Raw genomic sequence first — 12,614 nt, 5'->3', positions numbered from 1 at the left:
TTGACATATGAACCAAATTGGATAATTCAATTGGATTACGCCGTATATTATGAAGAATTAAATATTCGTTTCACGTTTCAACAAAATAATCAGTGAAACTTGAGTTGTTAATAAAGTTTTGTATTAACTTAATACTGCAACCTAGGCCAATTTTAAAATATATTTCCTTATATATGTGTAAATAATGTTTCATTTTGAGCTGGCATGAAGGGCTGACGGCGAAATGGTCTCCATGTGTGTCCATTCTGACGTCACAACCACTGACCTTTCAGCCAGGAATAATTGCAGGCCTACCAGCAACTTGCTTCCATCTTTCTTTGTTGTTTTACGCTGCACTCAGCACTTTTCAAGCTACAGGATAAATAATCAAGTCTTGGCTACACAAACTAGTGGATGACACTATGAGCAACGCCGTCGGCGTACCGTCATAGCGTAAGGGAAGGTGAAGGTCACAATTTGCCTTGGCGGAAGAAAATATTCTACGACCGATTCACGCTAATGGTTGGTCGTTGTAATATACACTGACGTGAAGATTTGTTGTTTGTTTGTTATTTAACGCCACACTCAGCAATATTCCAGCTATATGACGGCGATCTTTAAATAAACTGGACCAGACAATCCAGTGATTGACATCATACGCATCGATCCACGCAATTTTGGATACGATAACATGCATCAACCTGTTAATCGCCTCTTACGACAAGTATGAGTTGATGAAGATCTATTCTAACCCATCTTCCCGAGGCAAGAGAGTTAACTGACTAAGTACAGTTTCCACTTTCATGGTCAGTTAACTCTCTTGCCTCGGGAAGATGATTCTAACCCGGATCTTCACGGGTCGGCAGATTAAGGTGATCTGTTTATGACGAAAATATGAAAGTAGTTCAGGTTTGAATTGAACTGACGCAGGCGAAGACTTGGATTTTACAAGAAATGGACGCATCACACTTACGGAAAGGAAGAAGACAGCAATGTTCTCAGCATGGTGCTGTGTTGGTTCGGCGTTATCGCCTGTTGAAATGGTTTAAAGTGGGCGCAAGGGTCATTACTCCCACCTAAACTGATGTTTAACATTAACTGTCTTAACTGTAGCCAGACCCATACTTTAACATTGGCTTGCGATCTGGGTTCGATTCCCCGAATATTTGATATGGGTCAATAGCGAGTGAGTGAGTATTGTTTTACGACGCATTTAGCATCATTCAAGTAACATCAACGCGGGGGACATCAGAAATGGGCTTCACACACTGTACCCATGTGGGGAATCGAACCAGGGCCTTCGGTGTGACGAGCGGGCCATTTACAAGAAGGCTACCCCCAATACCCGTCATTAAACAACATACATTCGGAGCCATTGAGTAGTCGGCAAAATTACAACCTATTTTCAACATATATTCAAAACCTACTTCCTGAATATTGAATTTATTTATTCCCTATTGTGACTTGTAACATATGTATCGTGCTTTTTCAAAAGAGCAACTGACTTGCTTTTGCATATAACGGGTGGCACCGATGGGGGCAGGATACACTCACCTTTTGGCGAACACCTGGCATCACCATTGTTTGATGGTGATTCATAAACACATGCTTGTGTCGGAGTCGTATATAGACTCTGCTTTTGGCAGAGATTTCTTACGATTATATGGAAAGGGGATAAACAAATACGTTGGTCTACTTGAATATAGTGTTTTCAAACCTATGCACATAAACATTATCAGTGTGTCCTTGTTAACTTGTTACTGGAGTTTCTCGCAATCGTTTAAGACGAAGTGACGGTTCGATCCTGAAAATTACGCATGGTTTAATATCCGCTTGTCTCGAACTAGATAACACGACATAATCGATGGGCCCAAGAACTCTGAGGTTTAACTTCATGTTATAATTACAGTTTTAAATTGAGACATAAGCATGTACTCTCGCAACACGAGATTGTTGTGTGAGAGTCTGACATAGACCACATGGCTCACAGCGATGATGACGTATGGTACTGCACCATTGTATTCTGGCTTAACCAAACAACAGAGCATGCGCGTGATGAAGCGCCCCCTAGGAGCGAAACAGTCATAGTTTTGTTAAATCCTCACATACTTGCGTTATGTTATATCATCCTAATGAATCTGGGTCCTATTCCATCGGAAGTGCAAGTATATTACAGGATAATCACAGGATATTATAACTAACTTACTGTTACTATAGTTACGTAATCTGGTATGTTCAAGGAACGCTGGTGGTTGCCAAGGGGCAATGGGGGTAATGTACGTGAATGTGTGGTACTCGATTCTCATTGATATATGTATTAGTCTAAGACCTTAAGAAACCTACACATAGAGCTCTGTCAGGTTCACAGTGATGACACCGGGTGTCCGCAGGTCTGGGAGTATGTGGGGCCCTACACGACACCCGGTGTCCGCAGGTCTGGGAGTATGTCGGGCCATATACACGACACCGGGTGTCCGCAGGTCTGGGAGTATGTCCGGCCTTACACTACACCGTGTGTCCGCAGGTCTGGGAGTATGTCCGGCCTTACACTACACCGTGTGTCCGCAGGTCTGGGAGTATGTCCGGCCTTACACTACACCGTGTGTCCGCAGGTCTGGGAGTATGTGGGACCTTACACGACAGCCGGTGTTGGTATTTGGAAGTATAATTAACTTGAGAGTTTTAAGAGAGTGTGTGCTGTTGTGTGTTATGACGGCAGCCTATGCATAATCGAGTCTGGGCCAGACAAACCAATGGTTGCCATTGGGCTGGTATTATGGAGTTGTATTTTGGCTCGACTAATGAGTCCAATCAAAGTCGCGACACGAAATGGACATCGGTCGATTGCAGGATTTCAAAACATGTGTACCGTCCAGTTAACGTCAACATATATATTCCAAATCTTTTCATGTTTTTAATCAAGGTGCTACCTGATTTGACGCACTTCGCGAAGTAAGATCTGTTTTATTACAATAAAGATCTTGATTATCGACAGATGGGCGCGGCCATTTAATTTTTGTTTGAAGCAAATTCAAATGATATAAGAGGTTGAATCTGATTAGTAAATAGGAGGGACATAGAAGGGAAATAACTCGTCATAACCACTGGTGGAGCTACGAACGAGTCTAGAAATACCAGCCTAGTTCGGCAAGGGTGGAAACTGGACTTTTACAGTCAGTTAACTCTCTTGCCTCTTGACGATGCTTGGGGACAGACTAGACTTAACACTATTTCAACCTTTGTAATATGAAACCGTTTTACTTTCTCTTACAAATCGAGTTAAAAATAAATAACTTCTAGTGTAAAACTCACATACGTCTATGTATGGACACATTTGACACAAAAGGAAAGGTTGAAATCTGTCGTCATTGATACTGCAGTTTCTAAATACCAGTGATGTCAGAGATACTTTCCCAACAGACATCAAGTGGCTCTGTTACATATGGACATAAAGTTGGTATTTTGGTTTGTTTGTTTGTGTGTTGTTTAACGGTGCACTCTGCAATATTACAGCTATCTGTAAATAAATGACGATCCAGTGATTGATATCATGAGCATCAATCTACGCAATTGGGATACGATGACATGCATCAACCAAGTCAGCAAGCCTGAGCGAGCGAGTGAGTTTGGTTTTACGCTCATTTTCGCAATATTCTAGCAATATCACGGCGGGGGGACACCAGAAATGGGCTTCACACATTGTACTCATGTCGGGAATCGAACCCGGGTCTTCGGCTGATGAGCGAACGCTTTAACAACTAGGCTTCCCGACCGCCCTCAGCAGGCCTGACCACCCGATCCTGTAAGTCGCCTCTTACGACAATGGATTGCTTGCTACCTAGCTGGTGAAAACAGACCAAATACATGCGTAACTTTGTTACCAAATTCTTGCGACTACAGGGCGGTCGGGTAGCCTAGTGGTTAAAGCGTTAGCTCGTCACGCTGAACACTTGTACTGGCGCACATATATATCCATTAATGTATCCACCAATATATCCGCGAATATATCCACCAATATATCCACCGATATATCCGCCAATAAATCCACCAATATATCAACTGATATATCCACCAATATTTCCACCAATATATCAACTGATATATCCACCAATATTTCCACCAATACATCCACCAATATATCCACTAATATATCCACCGATAAATCCACTATTATATCCACCGATATATCCACCAATATATCAACTGATATATCCACCAATATTTCCACCAATACATCCACCAATAAATTCACAGTATGGATTCACAGAAAGAAAGACGACATACCAGTAATTTGTTTCCGATAGACAATACTATCATACCCTCCAATCTTAACTCAGCATGTTGGTGTGGAATTCTAATTATCCGAATGTGCAGTGTAGAGATTATGACGGATTTGTTTGTTTACGTAATAGTTACTGATTAAATGCACACTACATCACAGTATGTTAAATGGTAACCCAAGAGACGGCCTTCGTGGTGCAGTGGACAAAGTGTCTGTCTGGCATGGACTGGTCGTCTAGGACTGAGTATATACTGTATCTGAGAGGGATATCAATGTTAAACTGTGGAATGGTATCTCAGTGGGCTAGCACATTGTCTGTCTCACAGTCCCTGTACCATATTATTTTCCCTTCCGCCCACCCGTTACTGTAATGCTATAACCTTAGCTGAAGCAAGTCTAGATTCTCCACGTCATTCACCCATCGCAGTGGGCTCCTATTCAATTTAAATGGAACTGTTTGTTTCTATCAAAATTATATATTTTTAGAGAGTAAGCTTCAGTCTAGACTAGCACTATACACTCGGCATGAGTCCCGAAGAGTACAAGCAGCCACACACAGGCCCCTATATAACTTCAATACACTCGAATCTCGCCATTATAACTACCATGGTCTGTCTATTCATTATTGATATATCTAAAACGCTGTGGACCGACTCCGTGGTCTAGTGGTAGAGCGTCCGCCCGGAGAGCGGAAGGTCCGCGGTTCGATCCTCGGCCACCACATACCAAAAGACTTTAAAAGATGGTACTTGTTGTTACCTTGTCTGGCGCTCGGCATTAAGGGGCTAAAACAAGGACTGGTCGGTTCGTAGTCAGTATACTGTGTCTGAGTAGGGAAGTCATGTTAAACTGCGGCATGGTATCTCAGTGAGCTAGCACTATCAATCGGCATCAGTCCGGACTAGTACAAGCAGCCACACACGCACGTGCATGCACGTCGCTATATAAGTGCAATAATCTTGGACGCGACGTTAAACACTATTTCACCTCACCTCTAAAACGTTGTGTGTAATTATAAAGTCTAAAACACAGACCTACCAACAGCGAGCAACCCAACCGTTGAGTATGAGCACACTTTAAATGAAAACAGCCCTACAACTTACAAACAACACTTAATCCCCATAAATTAAGTGTGCATCGTCATGATTATTTAAAAACGTCAAATTTGCATTTGATACCACACAAAAAATGAATGCGTGCGCACTCGGTTTGGAGCGGCCTGCATGATGTACTGTGTAGTTCCAGAATGTGCATAGTTCTTATCATTAAGATGCAAACTTTATGGGGATTGTATCTTGTTTGCAATTTGTGTGGCTATGTCTATTTAAAGTGTGTACATTTCCCATAGTTATGTTGTCTGCTTGTTGTCCTAGGCAGGCCCGAAGCAGTTGAAATCCATACATCGTGCGCCTATCAAGGCCCCAACACACCTTAGTGTTACGACATCGGTCGCCAACCGTACGTTACGAGCTGACCATGGCCTATTAGACTAGACGCGTATGTGCGTCTACGGCTCCGATGGCCCATGTAGGGCTAATCCCGCGGGATGGTCTTCTCGAATGACAAGGTGCAGGCAGAGTAGCACCCCATCAACCTACATGTAGGAACGCTCATTAACCGACGGCCGGGATCTGGACGAGTCGGCGAATGGTATCAGCGTTAACACAAACACATCCCTCCTTGTGATAGATAGGATACAATAACTCACACAAACGCCGGCATTGTCTTTCGTTAGCTTACATATACATAAACGTAATACGCTATCAAAACATATTTGTGGATCTGCACGGAAACCCTCTCTGACATTTTATAGATAAATCTGAAGATGCTGTAACAACCACGAATAATTATAACCGCAACTGCCTTTTAGAATTAAATATGAAAGCTATAAACACCTGAGCAAAAGAAAATATACAACCATGTGTTATGGTGGTTAAAATGAAACAAACTAGAAATGGTAATTCGATGATGACATATTTGATACGGGTATCATGGTTGTGTTTTAGTGAGTGAGTGAATGAGTATGGTTTCACGCCGCTTTTAGCAATATTCCAGCAATACCACGGCGGGGGACACCAGAAATGGGCTTCACACATTGTAACCATGTCGGGAATCGAACCCGGGTCTTCGGTGTGACGAGCGAACGCTGTAACCACTAGGCTACCCGACCGCCCTTAGTTGTGTTTTAAACCAACGTTTGCAGTGTTTCGACGACTGTTTTCAGCCTAGAAACGTTTTGATAACGTTTGTAATTATTTGGTCAAATCCAATTTGAATACTTTTATTTGCCTTGCAGGTTTGATGGTAGTTCACAATTAATGTCCAACATATAGGAAAGCTATTGAGTATTACACCACTTTGGCTGTGACGAACTCAATGGAATCTTTCACATTATTTCGTGTTATCCGAAGTTTGTTCTTGCCACCAGTGGAGGATAAAAAGTAGGTTCGTTACAACCGAACTTTCGGTACATCCGACATAGACACACTTGGGGTTTTGCTGATTATCATTACACTCATTGGTGTAGCCTTGCTCCAAGGCTGTACTGAAAGATAAGTCAATGGATGTGTAGCAATTCTATCCTCCTAACAGGCAAGTCTAGATAAGCGGACAATACAACCTATGAACGCCAGTCTCTTATAGGGACACCGTGTTCTTGTATTTATATAATCTAGACATTATGATTTAAACCAATATTTATTGCCTTGGAGACTCGTGCAAGTCTACCATTGACGAGAATATTCGTTTTAGGTACAACTGGTTGGTGGGCGTAATGGATACACGGACGAAACGTCATCGATCTCATATATCGAATTCTGATATATCAGCTATCTAGTGACATACATGCCCGTAGACACGTTTGACATTTTTGTCTAGGACAGATATTTAACTTAAAACACGAAATGCAACACAGACGCTCGGACGCCAACTTGTCATTATACAAGTCGTTTTGTTCACTTCCTTTAACACACGAACCATGTTACACTTGCAAAGTGGCCAGTCTAGACAGTATGGTAAATATATACAGTCCTTAGAGTCTGTGGAACTCAGGATAAGAACATATCACACGACAGACATTCGCAGTGTAGCCATCAGATCTATATTTGTACACTGTACAAAACATATGGCCTTTGCGGAACTGTCAGACAAAATCTAAAGCATCCATTTAACTTGACAGGGTCGATATTTACATCCCAACCTAAAGCACACACCCCTTAATATGGTCATGCCCAACACACGCTCAACGAGGCCTTTCCAGAATATAGCACTTCAGTTCCGCTCCATCCGTCGTGTTCTGGACCAATACCCGCCATCACAACATCCTTAAAGGGAAGCGATATCTTTCAAAATTAAATTTCAAAACTTACTTTGGCCGCTGTTGTTCCTCGTCCGGCGCCGGGGAAGTGTCCATGACGATATGCACTGCAGCGAGAGCAACTGAAGAATACTGCAGAATTAATTAGTATCCCAGCTTCTACACCTTGTACTGGGAGAGTTCAGTCAGCGTGTTCTGTAGCCACTAGTACTTGCTCCAACTGACAACCTCTACGGTGCCCGCGTGTAACTTTGGAATCTTGTCAAAATAGCCTACATAATCAAAGCCACGTGGATACCAATAGTGCAAAACTTGCAAACTAACCAGATCGGTCTTGTCAGTGGAGACGCTCCTGCTCTGCACTGTAGGCCTTAAGAATGATCTGCCGTGCAGCTTTAAACAGGATTAAGGCTGGTCGGTGTTGGGTAACGGGAGACGGGAGGGGGCAAGGAGCATGGTTACCCCCCTCTGTGTTATAGCTGAGGGTGGTGGTTTGCCCCGGTACTCAAACGTCCTGTCACAATGGCAGCCACGGACCTCTTGATCTGCCACTGTTCAGCAACCTTCTGTTGTGATTCTATCGTCCAGATCAGCTGGAGGTAGTCAGGAGAGAGACGTATTTGGTGGGGATTATGTGTTATTCTAAATATCACCTGGTTTTTTTACAACTACGTGATATCATCTCTTCAATAGGTTAGACGTGTAATGCAGATTCTGTGACGAAAGTAAGATTTGCCTCTCTGGTCATGTGAATATCCTCTGTGTTTTGATTGTGAATATATATATTACGATTGCCGTTATTTTTAAAGGAAATACTGAAACTGTTTTGTTCACCAATGTAATACACACATGTATGTTCGTTATCAAGATAAAGTCAGCGGCCTGAACGAATCGATACTATTGTAACAAAAACATGGAATATCCTGTAAAATAATCTAAACACAGGTCCTTTTCAGTTTTGAAATTCACTAAATGCTTGACCGATACAAATGAATGCTAAGAAAGTGTTTATGAAGTACGGGTCAGGTGCATGATTTGTTGAGGACATAGCATGCATCGAGTCAGCCATTTCACAGGAGACTGATTGTGCTCCTTGCATCTTTATTGCGATGGCCGTTCGCGCGTCACGCCGTAGACCCGGGTTCGATCCCGACATGGGTACAATGTGTGAAGCCCATTTCTGGTGTCCCCCGCCGTGATATTGCTGGAATATTGCTAAAAGCGGCGTAAAACCATACTCACTCACTCACTCACTCACTCTGACAACTTGTATTGTACCAAGGACATGGATATAAGAATCTATTGCACCTTATAATTCCCGAATATATGCACCCACCTGAATAGAAAGACATAAACTAAGAAGGACCCCGAGAGTTGCTGACTTGAACTGTTGAACCAGGAGCCCCCACAATTAGTGATGGAATTGAAAGAGGTGGATCCACATACGTTTGTTTGTTTGGTTGGTTGGTTGTTAAGTTTGTTTGGTTTACACCGCAGTCAGGAATATGGCAATTTTATCTATCATAGCATCACGTAAATAAACCAGTGGTTGATGTCACGAGCAACGTCCCTCGCCTCATACGGCATGCAGGGCAGTGTTGGCCTGTTCCCGCCCGCCCACCACGGGTTTCGGGATTAAAAACTCAGCATCTATTGATGACGGGAAATGTAAGAAGTGTACTATGTCTTCACGTCACAGACACTGTATTATCACCGTTAATCCCCCATCATCCGGGCACCGTGGTATAATACACAGACGGTCGTGTTTGGAGTATGGCATGTTCGTGGGAAATGACTTCACAATTCGTGATGCGGCGTAGATAGTATTACCCCACTCACCCTCTTTGCATGAAGAACAACCACAAAGCCATCTGAACCTCATGTCACGTGTCTCGTCTACCTATCTACATTGACCTTATCAGCCTCACGACAACTTATAAGTGAGTGAGTGAGTGAGTTGGCTTTAACGCCACTTTGAACAGTATTCTAAAAATACCACGGCGTGTCAGCTCAATGTGGGACGAACGCCCCAAGAGATGCGGGTCTCAGATATTTACAACTTTGGTGAAACCCATGAGCAACGACATGCTGCTAAAAACAAGAAATCACAATCATGGCGAACCTGGGATTCGAACCCATGATCAAAGGTACAGGCATGCCTAATTACGGCGCTAATGACCCCCGAGGTCTTATCCTGTGCGTGCATCTGTCACTATTATTTATATACACCCTTTCATGCCGGGGCGTCTTTAATGAGGCGCTAGACCAGCAAACTTAACTCCGAGCATTCTTATCTACAATTACTCAAATCTTGTTCTTCTTCCAACAAATTCTAACCAACTGTGAACATGAATTTGTATCATGTATCCCAGCAATAGATAGTGATGGCCATGGAATAACCGTGACTCTGACTGACATTATATTGTAATACAATCAGAGCCATTCGTGACCAACTTGTGTTATTCCGTGACAAGCCGAATAGCGACTCGTGCCCCTCTCATGGCCATTATTGCGACCGGGTTCCGTCATACCGAAAACAATTGTCAACTCGTTGCGTAATGGTTCACATATATTTCTCCACATATTATACATATTTCAGATGCAATTTAAAGCACATCGGGGCATGTGGAATTATACAGTATGATTAAACACATTTAACTCTGTCTTAGGTATATTTTTAGATGCAAGACACAAATGTAAAATCAAAAATTGTTTCTGGGGGATTCTTTGACGAAGAACTTGAAATCATACACGCATTCTGATTGGTTTGTCGTATTTTCGCACACAACATTCATCGATTGAGTCTTCTTGCAGGTTACAGAAACAGGCGTGTGGTGACGAATGCGATCGAGTCTTCTTGCAGGTTACGGAAAGAGGCGAGTGGTGACGAATGGAATCAGAGCGCGATCTTCGGCTTGAAAGTATTGCAAAGTATGTTTTAAAATAGTGTGATATTGTCACCAACTGTAATTACGACAGGCTGTGCCACCCGGGGTGTTAATGCAGTGTAGAACTATTGTCCTTCTGCCATTGGCTCATAAGTCCTATCGTAATCAAAAGTAGATACGTCAGCTCGTGTTTTAATGCTTTGATTGTTGGTTTATATTTACAATTGGCTAGCATTATGTACATTCACTGGTGACCACAGGTGGCATACATCCTGCTGGGGAATCATGCAGGAAGCAGAGGTACTGTAAGTCCTCACGATCCCCAGGACGATGGTCTAGCTCTGGTTGTTGTACTATTTTAACTCACTCACTCACATTATCACATTGAATAAACATAGGCATGTACAGAAGCCGGGCTTTCCACATCACGGCTGGTCTGAGACTTGAAATGGGCAGCACATGTCTAAAGTATTTTAAATAAGCATAGTCAGCTCTTCTTTGCTTCAATCTTGTTTCTTCTAAGACCTTCCCATGTCCATCAGCTCTACCTTTCCGCTTTTCAAAACCCCTTCAACCCACAAACCTTCATGTCAGTTACAGAGATACAATCCTAAAATACTTACTGACAAATCAATCAGTTAAACTTCCGCCTGGCTTACGTCACTTCCGGTATCCGAGGAGCAGACGATAATAGAAATCCCAGGTGAATAGTTCGAGGTATGGTGAGGTATAGCTGAGGTCGGCTAACTTAGCTGAGTTCACAGGACGAGCAGGCGGTTTTAGTATGTGCACGTGCCAATGCCAGGGCGCGTGCGGAAAGTCGAGTAATTACGTTCTCGAGTAGATCTTAAACTGTCTCCTCTAACTGTAGAAACGCGTTAGTTTCAAGATATACTTCTAAACTTCCCATTTGTGTATATTTAGAATTTATGTATTATGAGTGAAGAGATTCTAACGCCACTTCAAATTGTGTTGGGTTATACTTGATGTGACAGGAAAGCCTAACGTCTTTGACTTTCGTCATTTTCTGAAAACCAAATCAGTGACAACGGATTCCGGCACGGATAAGGGACACAACTCTGCACAGTGGATTTAGGCACCTTAAGCTATTGGGCCGGCAGTTTTCTCATGGGGGACACTGGTTTGGTGTTCTGCTCAGGATTTACAAAACAAATAACAATTCACTTATCATGCTTAATATATGTTGTGGTTCTCCCAAACATCGTTTAGTTTCTCCTCTCGGAGAAAACAATGGATGCCTCAAAGCAGTGACAGGAAAACATTGTGTCCCTGACAAATATGCATTGTTTTTCAACAGAAAACTACATAACTCGTTCTGAAAGAAATTGTAACCAATGTCTCGGTGTTTGTTGTTTAACGCCGCACTCAGCAATATGGGTGTTGTATGCATAAATGGAGTCTGAACCAGAAAATCCAGTGATGGACGTCATGAACATCGATCCACGCAATTGGGATCGATGACCTGAACCAACCCAGTCAGTGAGCCTGACCACCCGATCCCGTTAGTTGCCTTTACAAGTATGGGTGGCTGAAGACCTACTCTGACCAGGATTTCCATGCAAGTGTACATGTTAGAATGACAGTGGATAATGACGAATGGTAAAATTAGTTATGTTCTTCTGTACGTTCAAACATAACATTCCTTCACTTCTCAAGCAAAAGTGTCAGCGTTATCATCATTAATGTAATACTATCATCTTAAACTTATAAGAATAATATTTTGTGGGTTTTTTTCATGGAGAGGGGCCGTTGTCGCTGCAAAGGCAAGTCAAGTGTTCACCTTGAAAAAAACACGAGAACATATGGAACAAGTCAAAATAGGGAATTGCATCGAACATCAGTGTCAAATTTGGAAATGTCCTCCACATGTCTACCATAAAACTTCTTGAAAGCTTTACTGAGGCCTTGAATGTCGTAACCTTGATGTGAAACAACTTCTTGACAAGAGTCGTATGACGCTCTTTGAAATCTTGGTAGAAAGGTGAGGTGAAAGGTGGGGTTTAACGTCGCGTCCAAGATTATTGCACTTATATAGCGACTCCGAGCCGACCAGTCCTTGTTATAGCCCCTTAATGCCGAGCGCCAGACAGGGTAACAACAAGTACCATCTTTTAACGTATTTTGGTAT

The 12,614-nt window shown here is 42.6% G+C and overlaps 1 protein-coding gene across 1 annotated transcript in view; it reads right to left on the bottom strand.

Annotated features, from left to right (window-relative positions):
• The window catches only part of LOC139456101 (E3 ubiquitin-protein ligase TRIM45-like), a 65,152-nt gene extending 57,359 nt beyond the window's left edge, over positions 1-7,793 (bottom strand). The window contains exon 1 of the mRNA XM_071237625.1: positions 7,630-7,793. Within this exon, the coding sequence (XP_071093726.1) occupies positions 7,630-7,673 (44 nt within the window). The 5' untranslated portion in view covers positions 7,674-7,793. The remainder of the gene's footprint in view (positions 1-7,629) is intronic.
• Positions 7,794-12,614: the final 4,821 nt, after the last annotated feature.

This window comes from Haliotis cracherodii, unplaced genomic scaffold (genome assembly GCF_022045235.1).
Source record: "Haliotis cracherodii isolate W230 unplaced genomic scaffold, xgHalCrac1.p SCAF_11, whole genome shotgun sequence".
In the NCBI taxonomy this organism is placed as follows: domain Eukaryota; kingdom Metazoa; phylum Mollusca; class Gastropoda; order Lepetellida; family Haliotidae; genus Haliotis; species Haliotis cracherodii.
Note: the sequence above shows the minus strand (reverse complement) of the source record. Positions and strands in the feature narration are given on the sequence as shown.